The 17,601-nt window shown below is 36.6% G+C and overlaps 1 protein-coding gene across 1 annotated transcript in view; it reads right to left on the bottom strand.

The window, feature by feature from the left end:
* Nucleotides 1-412: 412 nt before the first annotated feature.
* The window catches only part of GIPC2 (GIPC PDZ domain containing family member 2), a gene marked incomplete at its 5' end in the record, with an annotated part of 50,618 nt that continues 33,429 nt past the window's right edge, over nucleotides 413-17,601 (bottom strand). Inside the window, 2 exons of the mRNA XM_055339321.1 lie at nucleotides 413-4,276; nucleotides 14,787-14,868. Of these exons, the coding sequence (XP_055195296.1) occupies nucleotides 4,131-4,276; nucleotides 14,787-14,868 (228 nt within the window). The remainder of the gene's footprint in view (nucleotides 4,277-14,786; nucleotides 14,869-17,601) is intronic.

The following is a 17,601-nucleotide window of genomic DNA, read 5'->3' as shown; positions in this document are numbered from 1 at the left end:
AAAGTACATAATTTTGGAATTTTAAAACTAAGAGACCTTAGAGGTTACACCTCATACAAAATACACTGAGAAAATATATATACTGAAGATGTATTAAAAACATAAAGAGTAGGGCACCAGGGTGACTTAGTTAAGTGTCTGCCTTCCACTCCGCTCAGGTCATGATCAAACCCCAGGTTGGGCTCCCTGCTCAGCAGGGAGCCTACTTTTCCCTCTCCCTCTGGCCCTCCCCTGTTCCCTGCTCCCCATTCATGAGCTCTCTCTCAAATAAATAAATAAATAAATAACCTTTAAAAATTTTTTAAAAAGGCCTAAACAATTATTACATGTGTTATCCCTTGAATCATTTATTTAAACAAAACTAAAAAGTCTAACATTTAAAACCCCAAATCTTTATTTTTTCATCATTTTTTTTCATGAAAAGTTTATTTTTAGAAGCGATATTTTAAATATTATAAATTATACCTTTAAAATAATTCACTCTTTAATCAATACATAAACATTTGTACATCTATAAGTAGAAATACAGTACATAAATTTTAAATAAAATATAAGTTATAATTTCACAAATTAATAAATTTCCAAAATTCAATCTCAAAAAACATTTTAAAGTATATGCTGATTTACAAAAGACAAAAGTTTTTTTCCCCAAAAAACACAGAATATTTTATCTGCATATAGTCAATACCATTGCATAGCACAAACAGTTCACAATACAAAGTGTTTATTTAAAACTATCAGAAAACTTTTTTAATTTCTCTTTGTCATTGATTTAAAAATATCTATGGCTATACTTAAGTTTTACAGAGTCTTAATGTCTCAAATTGAAATAAAACATGTCAATTTTTTACCCTCTCAGCAGATATTAGCCATGAGTCATTTCTTAGAACTGGGTTTCCAGGTAATAACTAGGGACAGGCTGTGCCATTTGTACACTTCACAATCTTAGAAACATTTTATAACCATGATATGATAGTATAAGGACCTGTAATTACTCTGATGTCCCTTTCAATCTGTGTCAAGAAGATAATAAATGTACGTTTTACACAGAACACTAATTCTTGGGGCTGAAAGCTGAACAGCACCTCTTATCTCTTTATTCACTCATAGCCTGAGGAAAATACAAGACTGTCCTTCTAACTCATCACCTCCACCAGAATAATAACAATGTTATTGTTATCCATATATTTTTAGATTTATCAGAGGGTGAAAAGGGTCATTATATGATCGATCTTTTACACCTTTGGCAGATAACTGTGCCTTATTGAGAAGAACCATTATTTTGAAAACTGTATTTGCAGATGAAATTCATTTTGCTACTATGCCAGATAGGCAATGATAACTGAAGGACACCAGAAAGGTTCTCTCTAGACTTGATGAAGGTCTAGCAATAACATAGACCTAAAGAAGGTGTGCTTTACTTGGAAAATCTCTATTTATTAAAGTTATGGGGGGAAATACAGCAAATTAATCATTTGGCAAAATTATCTCTCATTATCTGTTCACATTACAATATAGGATATAGCAGCCCCAATTAGAGGTTAACTGTTTATTGCTTTTATAACGGAATTCTTTTTAAAAGAGATTCACATCTTACAATTATATAATTCTTTTTTTTTTTGAAACATCACAGAAACCCAAAATGTACCTATTTGTAATCATCAGAATGTGTACATGATCAGGAGCAAGCTGTGTTCAAGGCCCCAGCAAGCCCAACACTCGGTCACCACCTGCATCCACTGCCACAAAGAAAATACAGCGTGATCTTAGTGGCTCCTGAGAGATGCAGTTTTGCATGAAGAAAATCAAGAATAAAATAATCTTCCACTGGAGGAGAAAACTAAACAAAAGAAAACAACAGAAGTGTTCTGGAAAAGTTTAGTGGTAGCGATGAAATAGCATCGCTATTTCATTTAAATGAAAGGAAAAAAGACTGGTCTTAGCACAGTAGGAGAAGGGCAGCCCACACTGTAGACAGTGACCACTAAAATGAGACTCTGATCTTTTTGTGCACTGAGAGTTACCAAAACGTACAAAGTTCACACACAAATATACATTCAGGTTAGGGAAGAAGATGACATAAAGAAACTATCCTTGTCAACAGCTTAGCAATAGAAGTGAGAGATAAAGACATTTCAAGGAAACACCTATTGTATTAAAGTACCTGTGCCCAGTTAAAATGATGATAACTACCAATTAACTCAACAAACGAGTCACCGCTATACATGGACATTGGTACCTTGCACATCAAAATTCTAGAAAAATCACAGTGAGCACAACTCACTTTGTGAATATGAGATTCCATAAATCACAGGGAATCGGTGTCAATCTCCCTGCATGTCCAAAAAGGAAGGACAAACAGACATCCATCAACAATAAGCAGTGACTCATCATTTCAAATCTAACATCTAGTACCAAGAAATTTTGTTTAAGTTAAAGTGCTCCTATGGACCTCGACTTTCCCATCTTTAAAAATATCAACTCTTTCTTTGTGTGTCCTTCTAAGAGAAGTGTTGTTGAGAATTACTAGATATCTTAAAATAAAATTTTTGAATTTTTTTAAAAACTAAAAAAAAAAATTAAAAAGATATTTGGAGAGCTCCAAAAGAAATCCATGAGAAAAGTAACAACAAATTACAGCCTGAACTAGGTCCTATTTTCAAATGATGGGCAAGTCCGTTAATACAATCCATGTTCCATAAACTCCTCTAGTTACGCATTAGTGACTAAAACAGGGCTTCTGTACAGGTCTCAGATTAATGAGACAGAGTATCTGCTTCAAAGCATTAAACTTAATGTGAAAGAAGAGTGATGTCAGTAAAAGTAAAGTTGCACCAGAAAACAACAGTTATCTAAGCATTAACTCAGCATGAAAAGGGAATTACTTCTGATTTCCTGGAATACAACCCTCTCGGGTTATTATTTCTGATTACCATGGCAGCACACAGCATTTTCCATCTAACATTTTAGAAGAATGCTTGGTCACACCATCCTCTGCCTTATTAAATGATCTATGTTGAAACCATTCATTTCCATTCTCTTACATCCATAAAATGTCAAAAAAAAAGAGAGATAAGACAGTCATTTGCCCTCAATTTTCTCAATAATGTAAGGTTTTAGAGAAAGTATGTTAGAACTCTAAAATAATAAACTAACATATTTTCTCAATTCCTCCCATCGTCCTTTATTTCCACTGAGGGAAATCGATTTCTGATTGTATCTCCTCTAAAGTTTAGGGGGCTTAAAAGCGTTGCTCTTTCACCCCCCAAAAAAATGTTCTCAAACATAGTTATTTTCTGAGTAAATATCTTTCAAAAGAAAATTTCTACAAAGACTATAAAAACCTTCCCTGGAGGGCTTATAAAGGGTAACATAAAAGTGGTATCAGTGAAAAGAGAAATAATTGTCTAAGAACTGCTTTAAAAAAATCAAATATAAGAGGTTTCTACTCTATCTACCTTTCCACCCTTCTTCCACACAAGTAAACACATACACAGTACAATAGATTTTAACAAGTTTTTTAGAAGTATTTACAAAGATGCAAAAAATAAAAGTCAATGAATCCTTGTTCTATGATTAAAGAAAGTAGGCCATAGATGTCAAGAGGCTATAGGAATCCTCTTCTCCTTACTTAGTGGATTGAAAAAACAATGCTTTCTAGACCCATAGTAGGCATAATTCAAACTTCATTTCCTGAACATATCAGGCTGGTATAACAAAATGAAGATGTGAGGAGGGAAATCATACTCTAATCCCAGTTTCACTGCATTGAGATTTTGAAAATGAGCTACAGAGCTATTGCAATCAGCTACTTATATGTGGAAAGGAAAATATGGGTGTTAGTGAGGAGCAAAACTTCTCTCTCTAGAAATATTCCCTAAAACTTACTTTAAAAAGATCCTTAAATGAGTATTAAAATTGGTCATAATTTAGGTGATTTATCTCAAGCATACCACATCTGCAACTGCATTTAAAAGGGACCCAGAAGCCAAAATTATATTTCAAAGAATGTATTCCATACACATAATACCAAACCAATCTGTAACAGTGTCTAAAAACAAATCTTATGGATTTTTTTTAAAAAAGGAAGAACGGTTCATTTCTCCAGAGATGGATCATCCACGTCATAATCATTCTCGTTTCGCATCGCTGATGGCTCCCCAAACATCAAAGACAAATTCGTCGGGGAATGCAAAGTCTCCAAGAGTTTCGTCAAGTGCCACAGCAAATTCATCTGGATTAACCTTGTCCTTTCCAGCCTCAAACATCGTGGTAGCTATCAAAAACAATTTTTAAAAATTAATTAAACATGAGACAGCATCAGGGAATTGAGAAAAACAGCACTAGGAAAAATTACTTCCTAAATTTAACATGCATAGACATACTTCTAGTACATTTTATAATAATAACATACTATCGTATGTCAGGGTAGCAAATACACTTTTAAACAATCTGTTCACTGCACCCAGATTTGCTACCCCGGCCTCTTCTCCGCCTTGGAGCCTGTCAGTCAGGAACTACTGCTATTCCTCAGGGTGGAATGAGAGCTCCTGAGAGAAAACCCTATGGCTAACCCTGCCAGGAAAGTCAGTACATCATCCCTCCTCCACCCGCCCAGTCACTAGCTCCCTCTGCCCCCTCTACCACTACCCCACTCCCAGCTATGAGGGAACCTAGCTAGCACTCCTCACCCCTCCAAAGTAAGGGATAACAGTTTGCAATGGGAAAATCAAGCTAGAGAGAAGAGGAAGGTATCTGTCCACTCATGGAATCCAGGTAACTTTTCCTGAGCCGCTTTCTAGTTTGAGATAGAAAGTGAAAGTGGTGCCCTTGTTCTGTTTTTCTAGTAAGTTGCCCAAGCCCCAGCTCTCATGTCTGGGGATCTGGTCTCTTCAGGACTACACATTCCCATGGGACCTGACCTAACTGGCTGGGAACCCATGAGGCTTGGCTGGGTTTTTTTCTCAGCCCCTTCTAAGCACCAGCAACCAGAAAGAGACAGTGTGGATGTGATGTGGAACTTGGGTGAAGGACCTCCAGGTAAAAAAAGAAACACCAAAGCTCAGTATCTCCTTTCCTCTCAGGTTAAGGTTGAACAAACCAACAGTTGTAGGATTTCTCTAAATGAGCCAAAGAGGTCTGGTCTTTCGGCTAAAATCTGCTAGGGCTCGTAAGAGCAACTGAGAACTGTGCCTTGTCTCAAGCAGCTCTGTACTAACACAGGCTAAAGGGAAAGGAGGAGATGTGGCCCAAGAGAGGCACCATAGTCAGAGCAGAAGTGGGATGTGGCTGGAGTGACTCGATGCAGGAATCTAAGCTCTAGTAAAGTTAAGGAGGCTTCCGTATGGCCAAAACAACCTGGTACAGGATGGAGAGTCTGGATACGGTTAAGGAGAGCTCGGGGACTGGGGCCGAAGGGAGAAGACAGCAGCTACAATGATGAGAGATTGGTTACATACCTGGGGACTGATCACATAAGTACATTTATTAAGAATACTATGAACCAGTTTTGTCACTGCCAGAGAAAGTTAAACGGGAATGGATAAAATGAGAATGAATCCTGCAGAATTAGAATTGAAGGGATCAGTGGAGATATCTTTCAATACAGAGAGATTAAACACTAGGTAAATACATGCACATACACATTCCTCAGTCCACTGTAGGGGCCTGGGAGCAGGGACACGCACACAGCAATGAGCACACAAAGCCCCAGATCTTGGCTCTTAAACACCATTCTCCACTAAGAAGAATCAGAGTTCTCAGGAGAAATGGCTGATTCCAGGGCTAGAGAAGACAAAGTAAAATATGACCAAGAACATCTCATCTTCTGCCAGAAAGTAAGAAACAGTCAAAAAATGGTGGGAACATGTAAAAAGACACAGAAGTTAAGGTGAAAGAGCTCACACTGACCAAATCAGGATAAATTTTTTAAAATTTTATTTATTTATTCATAAGAGACACAAAGAAAGAGGCAGAGACATAGGCAGAGGGAGAAGCAAGGAGCCCGATGCAGGACTGGATCCCAGGACCCCAGGATCATGACCTGAGCCGAAGGCAGACTCTCAACCGTGGAGCCATCCGGGTTGAGCCATCCCCTGCAAATCAGGGATAATTTAAGCAACAAATTAAGTAGTGATAGTAATAGATTATAATCCCATTGAAGAAAAAAAGGAAAAAGAAAGAAACCATGAATCCATAATGGAATGATTGAACAACAAATGGACAGAGGAGAGAAGGTAGGTAAGATCATAAACAACAGGATATTTACATAGTTTCAAAATCTCTCTCCACCAAATACTTACTACAAAGAGAATAACTTCATAGTGGAGACAACTAGCAAATACCACTTTAAGTCATCAACATGAACAATATTAAAAATTCTATGCCTCCCAATAAGATGTAATGAAAAAAACACAGCATCATGTCTGATATTTCTGCCAGGGATATCACCTAAAGGTAATTCTTAAAAAAAAAAAAATTAGACAAACCAGAATTGAGGAACATTCTATAAAATAATAGCTCGTATGCATCAAGGTCATTAAAATCAAGAGTGGAAAACCATTCCAAATTGATATAAATAAAAGTAACAGATGATTTTGAACATGCTCTTCTGCTATAATGGATATTAGGGTGTTTAGCAAAACATAACATACGAATATTAGCTAACAGTAATGTATCAATATTAATTTCATGATTCCTGGTTATATTGTGTTTAGATAGAATATCTTTGTTCATAGGAAATATGCGCTAAAGTATTTGGGGGCAACTAATACCATAAGTTTATTCCCAAGGGAGTAATTATTTCCCAAGGGAAAAAAGGTTTTGTACTGTACTTATAACCTTTCTCAAGGTTTAAAATTGCTTCAAAAATACTTATAAAAAGCAAGTGAGGAGAAATTTGGGACCTCTGGGTGCCTCAGTGGTTGAGCTCAGGTCGTGATCCTGGGGTCCTAGGGATTGGGTTCTGCACCGGGCTCCCTGCAGGGAGCCTGCTTCTCCCTCTGACGATGTCTCTGCCTCTCTCTATGTCTCTGATTAATAAGTAAATAAAATCTTAAAAAAAAAGTGAGGAATTGAATCTCTTTTCATCATTGTCCCTCTCACTCTTACCTTGCCTCAGGCCTCAGCCCTGACTCAAAAATCTTTTGCATTTATAGTCAATCCAGAAACAAACAATAGGAAGAAGGACCTTCTGCTTCAGCCAAAGGATTTGGAAATATATGAAAAATATATGAAACTTTTACATGTATTTTAAATGGCACGTCAGTGCCAGCCAGGATATTAGGAAGCAAACATTCACATACACAGGCTTGACTTCATAAATTTGGCTTTTGAAAAACAATTTGGCAACCAGTACAATCAAAATCCTTATGAATGTTCACATCATAGAGCGCCTGGGTAGTTCAGTCAGTTAAGTGTCCGACTCTTGATTTCAGCTCAGGTCATGATCTCAGGGTCGTGGAATGGGGCTCCCGCATCCAGCTCTGTGCTCAGCAGGGAGTCTGCTTGAGATTCTCTCTCCCCTCTCCTTTGCCTCTCCCCACCCCATGCTCACTCTAAAATAATACATCTTTTTTTAAAACATTCACATCCTTATCTAACATTTTCCACTTCTGGGAGTCTATACTTTTTTTCTTCCAGTTCCATTGAGATATAATTGACATATATCACTATATAAGTTTAAGATGTACAGTATAATGACCTGACTTACATATAGTCTGAAATAATTACAATAAGTTAACACTTATCACCTCATATAAATATTTTTAAAAAGGAAAAAAAATTTCCTTATGATGAGAACTTCCAGGATTTACTTTTTTTAAAGAATGTATTTATTTGACTGAGAGAGAGAGAGAGAGAGAGAGAGAGCACAAGCAGGGGGAGCAGCAGAGGGAGAAGGAGAACCAGGCTCCCCTCGGAGCAGGGAGCCTGATGTGGGGCTCTACCCCAGGACTCTGGGATCATGACCTGAGCCAAAGGCAGGCGCTTAAATGACTGAGCCACCTAGGCACCCAGGACTTACTCTCTTAATAGCGTTCCTATACGCCAAACATCCTGATTAACTATAGTTGTTATGCTGTATACTATATCCCTAGTACTCATTTATCTTATAACTGGAATTTTATGCCTTTTGACCACCTTCTCCAATTCCTCTCCCTGTCTCTAGTAACCACAAATGTAGTCTCTTTTTCTAGGAGTATGAGAGAGGATTTTTTTTGGGGGGGAGGGAGGGGTGCTTTTTTTGTGCTGAGCAAGGAGTCTGCTCCACATGTAAGTAGGATCATACACTATCTTTCTCTGTATGACTGTTTCACTTAGCATAATGCCTCAAGATCCATCCATGTCGTCCAAATGGCAGGATTTCCTCCTTTTTTACAGCTGAACATATCCCATGGTACATATATACACCACAGCTTCTTTACCCATGTCTTGACAACTGCCTTAGGTTGTTGGCTACTGTGAATAATGCTGCTATGAACATGCGGGTCCAGACATCTCTCCAACACAGTGTTTTTATTTCCTTTGGATATAAGGGAATCTAATTTTTCTTTGAATCTTAAAAACAGAAAAGAAGTTAACATAAAAATGTACGTAACAGTATTAAATACAAAATCTAAGATGCAGAATCATTACCAATAAATTAGATGAAAATTTTTTTTAAGATTGTATTTATTTATTCATGAGAGACACAGAGAAAGGCAGAGAGACATAGGCAGAGGGAGAAGCAGGCTCCCTTCGGGGAGCCTAATGCGGGACTCAATCCCAGGACCCCGGGATCACACCCTGAGCCAAAGGCAGATGCTCACCCACTGAGCCACTCAGGTGTCCCTAGATGAAATATTTAATGAAATATCTTAAAATCGTTTGAAACAATATTTATGAATAACTAATAAACTGAGTAAATCTTTTAATATTTAGTGAGAAAGTAGTATATAAATTTTATATTACAATCATAGCTGTTTCTACAAAAATCTCTAAATAGGATGGATAAGTGGAGAAGTAGGTGATGAAGAGATTATAGTAAAATATTAAGAGAATCTTTCAACTCTATTATATGTTTGAAAATTATTGTAATAAAATATTAGAAAGAGAAACCTCTACGCAGACAATGGAAAAAGACTTAAAATATAGTAGACATGTTCACTTGAAGAGAAAGTTTCTGGTTTTTAAGTTAATCAAGAAAAGAGGAAAGCTGTCCTTGGTGTGCATTTTCACACAAGGAGATAAGAAGCCAAGGGCTCAGGAAACAGTACTCTGTTGATATTCCTCATAAACCCAGACGCCGGGACCCCTGGGTGGCTCAGTGGTTTAGTGTCTTCCTTTGGCCCAGGGCGTGATCCTGGAGTCCCAGGATCGAGTCCCACATCGGGCTCCCTGACATGGAGCCTGCTTCTCCCTCCTCCTGTGTCTCTGCCTCTCTCTGTGTGTCTCTCATAAATAAATAAATAAAATCTTTAAAAAATAAAATAAATAAAATAAAATAAAATAAACCCAGATGCCTGGGTTTATGAGGAAACCTGCCTGTGATCCTCCTCTCCCTATTTCCAACAACTCTCAGGTAACGCCAGGCCCCAGACCACACTTTTAAGTGCTAAGTTCTCACTGTGCATATTTAACATTGCTCTGTATTGTCATTATTTTCATCTATATATTTCTCTCCCTATTAATGGAATAAACTCCCAACAGATATTGAATAGCCTACTCAGTCCTTTACGCCCATGGGAACTAGCTCAGTGTCTTATGCATACTGGTAGATGCCCAGGAGGCAGCTTTGTAACTACACTTTAATAATCTTTACACTGACAGGATTAACATGCATTGGAGAATGCAAACCCCAGAATCTGGTCCTGCAGCCTGGCTGTGAAAGGAGAGTAACTCAAACTTAAAGGTAAGTACTGCCTCACTAGGACGCGAGTTTAGAATTTTGCTAAGTCTACCCTTTTAAATATTTCTCATGGACTCTACAGATAGCACTTATTGAGACAGCTACCTGAGATTATTCTAACATATGGGTGCTATGCAATCTGGTTGAAGAAGAAATAAGATGCACACAGAAGGTATAAGAAAATCTGCAGACCATTCAGAAGCAGAAACTAACAGTGCAGATGAATGATGCTCTTAAATGCTGGAGGGAATCAGACGTTCACTGATGGACAGGGAAAGCCAATATCTCACTCACACACATACATGTACCTACTGCCCTCTAAGAAATAACCTGGTACATGGCTGGGTGGTACCTCAGGAAGCTCAGTAGCATCGTCCCGTGCACTGAGCCCAGGACAATACATTCCAGACCTTGCCTACTCTGACTTGCAATTTCTGGCTTGAGTTCCTTAGTTATAAAATGAGAAACAAGGATGGTCTAAGGTGTGCCCAAACCACAACCTCACAATCCCAACTGCATAATCTCACTCATGCGCTTGTGCTGACACAGCGGAAAAGGAGAACTTCCATACTCATGACAGTCCCAGGGTGGGTCAGTCCTCCAGGTAGAAGTCCTCCCTCTACCACCACTACCATTATTACTAGTAATAATTATTAGTGATCATTGATAAAAATAATAGCTGTACGTATTATTTATGATGTGACAAGAACTTTATACATATTATTCAACTGAATGTGTTGGCCACCCAGTAAGATTTTTATTATACCCCTTTCACAAAGATGTGGAAATTAAGGCTCAAAGTTTAATGATTTGTCCAAGGGCTAAATCTTCAAACTAATGAAGTTAGGACCCATACTCCCTGTGAATTCACTATTTTTGTGCCTCTCAACACACAGTCAGTCAACAAACATTTACCAAATATTTACTCTAGGAGAAATACTGTAGTAGGAGCAATATAGTATCTGCCCTCAAAGAACTCCTGGTCTGGTAGAAGTAACAAAAATACCAATTAGGCAGCTTCATTATGGGATTAGAAATACTATAGGTAACAGTGTGCCATAAATCTTTAAAAAAAAAAAAACAGTACGTAATTTGCCATATGAATTTTGAAAGAAATTAAGAATGGCACATGCACTAAAACATGTAAGAATTTTTGCTAAGTTGAACGTTCTTAGAGGAGAAGTAAACGTGAATGATTTTTATCCTTTTTGTTTAAAGACTTTATCTCTGATTTAAGAGGAAAGCAAAATGAAACTTTAGCAAATTGAAGAACTTTTTATAAAATTATATCACGTTAATATGACAGCTACTAAAATACTTCTTCACCTATAGTAGATCTGCAATACACTGCAATAATATTTAACACCCAAATGCAATCTGGCAAAAAATAATAAATAAATTTTTTAAAGTCCACTTAAAGAATTGTTATACCACATATGGCAGCTAAGTGCTGACCTCTAGTGTCCACCTTGAAAATATCTTTGTATCATTACCAGAACTAAACCACTTTTACGTCATTTATTAACAAACTTATTTTGGTGAATTAGGTCTATTTATATTTCCCACTAAATTTTTAAATACTTAAACAGAACTTTTAAAGCATAAGATACTACTGCAGATGAAAAATCTTGGTATTAACGATCCCAGAATTGAATCTTGGCTTGTTAGCTGACTTGAGGCAAGTTACTAAACTTCTCTGTTTTCAAATCTATAACATGACACGTAGCAGGATTAAATAAAGATTAGTCCTAAACATTGTTAACCATTAAATCTGTAGTTGTATCTCCTTCCAAGGGAGGTCTTTAGCACTTATTTCTCTAAGACTTTTCATAAATAATCCATTTCAAGCAACTCAGACATGAGTCAAACATCAAAAATATGACCAATGTTGAATATGGTTTTTTTGTTAATGAAAAATTATTTCCAAAATCATTGGCCTTTTCTGAGAAGGATAACTTTCTTTCGTACTCACTGTTTGGAATTCACCAAAGAAAGAAAATCATCCTAAGAAATGTAATTATCTCATTAAAACAACATTATTGTATTCTTTAAAGGAGCTAAGAAAGATTTTATAGGAAAAAATTACTTAGAATCTATCATTCAAATTTCTTTTCCAAACATTTCTGGATCTCTTAAATAAATTAGAAATCCTAAAATTTTGACGTGGCTAGGACGATCTCCAAACTCCTAAACTGGTATCATCAGGACACTTATACTTCTATACATATAATTTACACATTTGCCTTAAATTTTCATGAGGAAACTTGTATGATACAACTTTTTTTTCTGATACAACTTTTCATTAAGTTAGGTCAGTCTCATACAAGATGTTACAGGACTCAAAATCTTCCAGAATCCATTTTTCCCCATGGATAACATTCCAAGGCACATATGTTGGCATTGGGTCAGTTGAAAAGCCATAGTTCACAGCTTACCTTTACAACCAAAGAAAGCACTGTCACCTCCAGGGTTACTTCCTAAACTCATTTCAGTTATTTTCCTATTTCAAGTGGTAAATACATCCCAATGCTTTGTGATGATAGTGTTTTCGTTTTAGTCATTTTATGGTCATATTCCTTTTTTCACTCTTTAATGTAAATCTATATTAACAACTCCAGAATAACATGATTTCACTGCAATCTGCCTTAAGACTTAACATTTCTGAAAGCTAAGAACACTGGGAATAAAAACAAGCAAATATATTCATCTGTTGAATCAGTGTCACATTTGTGATTTATATTTCATGCTAATCAGATCTGAATAATGACAGAAATTCCTAATTTAACAATGGTTGATATTCTTCAAATAATTACTTTCATTAAACTTTACCTCCCTAGATGACTGATCACATTGCTAATCACGTTTAATGATAATGGCTTTCCAAGTCATTGGAGGAATTTGCTACAGATGATTAATTAACTTTACAATGGGATTACGAATTAATTTACAAAGAATTTGTGAGGAATGTTTAGTGCTCTGAATTTGTCAGAGTGGGAGAAATGGATTCCCAATGAACTACTTCTTAATTCATTTAGAATTACTCCACTGTCCATTGTTCTTCTATGTATACTTGTATATATTTAATAACAAAAGAACTAATTTATTTAACTATTCCAAAGTTACACTTAATTAACTATAAGACCTATACCCAAAATTAAGTTCTAATGACTGTTTTAGTTCTTCCCTTTGAAGTGTGGTTCTCCTTGAGTTCATCAAGATCGCACATGGATAGGCTAGTTTCTCAAACGTGTAATATTCAATTACACTGTTTGAGAACTTCTCAACTAGAGATATATGTTATTTTTCCAACCAATACTGCCTAACCTGAGTTTAAGAGCACTGCCATTCAGAAATCCCTTTTGCTTTGATTTGCATCATTTCACAGACCCACCTCACTTATGCAAGTCTGTTTTTCCAAACACGAATGAGTTGAGGAGAAAAATTCTAAAACAATGGCTTTCTATAGGATAATCTCAGCTTTAACTTCTTGTCTGTGTGGAGCAAGTATCCATTTCATGCAAATTTTATATTTCGAATCAAGAAAATATAAAAAGGAAAGGAAAAAAAGTATTAATTTTTCTTCAATTACAGGCAGCACCTGTATGTCCCTCACAGAAATTTTATTTTAAAAGTTCAGACAACCAAGAAAAACATAAGAATAGACTATAAGAAAAAATGGAAGAATGAGCGGAAATAGAAAAGGAATAATGATTTTCAAATATCCTACCTGGGCCAGAGTAAAATACTTTACCTGGTAGCAGGGAAACAAAACAGTCCAAGTCTTTGGCTTTAAAAAATGTATTAAGTACCTGATCCAAACACACACACTCTATGCACACACACGATGCATGCACAAACCCACCGTGACAGTGCAGTTGCTCTCCCCACCCAGCATCCATCTGCCCTTCTCAAGGGCACTTTTTTCTGACTTATATGTGGGAGGCACCAGGACTTTTCACCAGCTCAGCCCTAGCATTTCAGTCACTCTTGGCTTCAGAGGTAGAGCATTTGACCCAGACCTAACCATAGCATTTTGTTTGAATGACTTGGAAAAGGCCCTCCCCTTTTCCCATCACACTTGACAGCAAAGTGTAGAGGATGGAGCCAATGGCCATCAATTTGACTCCATGAGGGAGGGCCTGAAGATCCCAGGGGACATTGCAGAGGCCTAAAGTACAGCCTGAATGGAAAGAAGAGAAACCACATCCTGATGACAGCATGGGAACTCTGTATCTAGCCATTTTTGAACACATGATCTACCTCTGAACTTTTCAATAATAAGAACCAAAACATTTCCCCTCTTTTATCATGTCAGTTGAAATTTGGTTGCTATTGTTTCGTTATTTGCAACTGATAAATCAAGAACCCGACATCCTAATGGCGACATGAGAAATATCCCAAAATTCAACTGCTCAACTGCCCTTATCAATCACACAACAGGTGCCTCCTTTTCCTTCCTATTTCTGATTCATTGCTCCCAGGGTCTCATTAATCCTATTAAGGGCACGTAACTTCAATATCATAACATGTAACTTAATCAATGTAGATCTGATGTATCAAATACATTTCATAGGTGTCATTTACAAAATTTGTTCATATGTAATTCTTAAATCCATAAACAAGCCTATGAAGAAAAGCTATTCTTATTATAGTTTATACTCTGTAGATTAAAAACTGAAGTTTAGAAAAGTTGACTTGACTCACAGCTAGTAAATGGTAAGGGCAAGGTCTTTTCATTATTCTTTTATTATCTCTATTTTCATTATGCTTTTCTCATCACTCTACACATAGTTTTTATCTTGAAAAGTATCATTGGTTATAAATGCAAGCAAGACATAAAGAAGTACTAAATTCCATCAAATTAAGAAATATAAGACTTTTAAAAATAGTATAATCTTACCTAAATCAGTATCTTGGATTCCCATGTACAATTCAAGAAGATTATCAATCTTTTCAATTGCTTTTGTTTTTATTTCAGAGGGCTTTATCAAAGAAAAGAGAAATAAGATATTATTTTTACTTGAAACCTCCTGAATGTTAAGCCTAAGGATAAAGGAAAATCTGGCAAGGAGCCATTTCAGGGTTGTGTACATCAGTTCATTTGAATGGAAATAGATGTACAATGTGCTCTGTAACTCAATACAAATCAATACGGTAAATACTTATTTTTAGTGTCAGCTTTAAGTGCTACAGATTCAAAGAAGAAAAGTGAGAACACATTCTCCAGGTAGCTAACAATCTAGAAGAGGAAACAAAAGTATGAAAATAGATAATAAGAAAAAATTTTAAAGGATATGAAGAGCCATCACAGGCAAAGTAAGTTTAAATCTCTTAAGAGTCACTGAAGACTTGAGAAAAAGACTTAAAAACTGTGTTTTCATGGGGCAGCTGGGTGGCTCAGTTGTTGAGCTTCTGCCTTTGGCTCAGGTCATGCTCCTGGGGTCCTGGGATCAAGTCCTGCATCAGGATCCCTGCGGGGAGCCTGCCTCTCCCTCTGCCTGTGTCTCTGCCTCTGTGTGTGTGTCTATCGTGAATAAATAAACTGGTGGAAGATAAGCAGGAGAAGACAGTACAAATAGAAATATTGCAACAAGGGTGCCTGGCTCACCTACTTGGTGGAGCCTGGGGCTCTTTCTCTCAGGGTTGTGAGTTTGAGCCCCACATTGGGCATAGAAATTACCTAAAAATAAAATCTTAAAAAAAAAAAAGTATCACAATTGATACACAAAGTCTATGTGAGGTCACAGAGTCTGATAAAGAGTATATCCTGACAGGACTAGATCTTAAGGGGTCTTATGGGCCATGAAAAGGGCTTTGGCCTTCATCATGTAGATGAAGGGTCTCCAAACCTTTGAAGGGATCACCCTACTGGTAAAATATATCTGAACACATACTTTTATTACTTATTTTTTTAATTTTCATGTATCATTGATATAATTTTCTAGGCCCAAGACGGAGGGAGCCACGCTGTCCAAGGTGTCATGTTATCTAATTTTCTTGTCCCTGTAAATACTCTGCTTAATCAGAAACACAGTATAACCTAGTCAGCCAATATCCAAACATAAGCCAATTCTGGGACTTCTTACCCCAAACAAGATTCAGTATGTGGCCCCAGCCAATTGAAAAATTTCTATTTTTCTCTTACTTGTTCTTTAATCTTTATCCCGTCAAGTTTCTTGACTTCTACCTTTTGCAATTCTCTGAAAGGGGATTGTCCACCTCGTGAGTAAAGTCTGTTTGTATCATGTAAATTGTCTCCTTTAATGATTTTAATTCTAATAATATTTTATTATATTTTTATTTTTTGAAGTAAGTTCTATGCCCAACTTGGGGCTTGAACTCACAACCCTGAGATCAAGAATTGCATGCTCTATCGAATGAGCCAGCCAGGCACCCTTTCTTTAATCATTTTTTTAACAGTATGTATCTTTCATAGATTACACACATTTATTACTATATTAATGTATACATTATAAAAACATACAAAAATAGAAACGTTATAAGGATGAAATGATGAAAACAATCATTTTGTTGTTATTTTTAATATTTTATTTATTTGAGAGAGACAGCAGAGGGGGAGATAAAGGGACAAGCAGATTCCATGCTGAGCTTGGAGCCCAACACGGGGCTTGACCTCACAACCCTGAGCTCATGATTGGAGCAGAAATCAAGAGTCAGATGCTCAACCAACTGAGCCACTCACTTGCCCCAACCACCACTTTTAAGTAATTTTTGTGCATTAACGGTATCAAAATATTTCGTTCTTCCTAAAACAATTATTAAAGGTTTCAGTGATAAAACATGATTGGATACATTTTATTATTCTTTGAAAATCTTGGCTTAATGTTGGTAAAGTCTGGTTCTGCATTCAGTTTATTTCAATACTTGTTTTTAAATGGTTTCCTAGCTGAAAAAAAAATTACCCAAAGATGTGAAATAATCAACTATCGGTACAAATGTAGAATTCAAGATTAAACTGTAAGAAACTCATAATATTTTTAATACTGCTATAAATAAATATATGTTGCTTTGTGTTCTCCAAACTTATTAGAAATATCCATTTTATTATGAATATCAATTTTTATTTCCTTGAGAACATTATTACAACTTTCTCATGTTCTTACTTATATGAACTAAGCCTTAAAAACAGTAACAGTTATGACATACCACTCTTGCCTTCTTTATGGTGTATTTTGGATGTACTATGTCAAGCAACAGGCTCTTGATCTCATCACCTTTTCTCCACTCACATTCTGACTGCCTGGATTCAGCTCTCATTTTCTGGTATTTGCAGAAGTTTTCTATTTTTTGTCTCTGCCTGCAATCTTCACCCTCTCAAATATACCCTGCTCAACAATCCATCCACTAGAATCCAAGGGATTTTTCTAAAATGTAAAATTATGTTGTTCTCCTCACAATTCTTAAATGACTCCCGCATTCCCACAGACTTTTCACGTCTGACCCTGGTCTCCTCACCCCCAGCAGGTCCCACCAGCACCCCACACTCAAATCCCAAGGTCCCCAAGCCCATCGTTGTTTCAAGCCTAGAACACTCTTTTCCCCATCTTTAACCAACTCAATCATTTCTTCAGGAAATATATTCCACCCCCTACCCGTCCCTCTCTCCCCATCCCTGACAGCAACTGATTAGCCCTCTTCTGTGACACTAAACCTATTCCCTGGTTTTCAATAGCTTCTTTCAACACCTCTCCCCC

Source organism: Nyctereutes procyonoides, unplaced genomic scaffold, assembly GCF_905146905.1.
Source record: "Nyctereutes procyonoides isolate TBG_1078 unplaced genomic scaffold, NYPRO_anot_genome, whole genome shotgun sequence".
In the NCBI taxonomy this organism is placed as follows: domain Eukaryota; kingdom Metazoa; phylum Chordata; class Mammalia; order Carnivora; family Canidae; genus Nyctereutes; species Nyctereutes procyonoides.
Note: the sequence above shows the minus strand (reverse complement) of the source record. Positions and strands in the feature narration are given on the sequence as shown.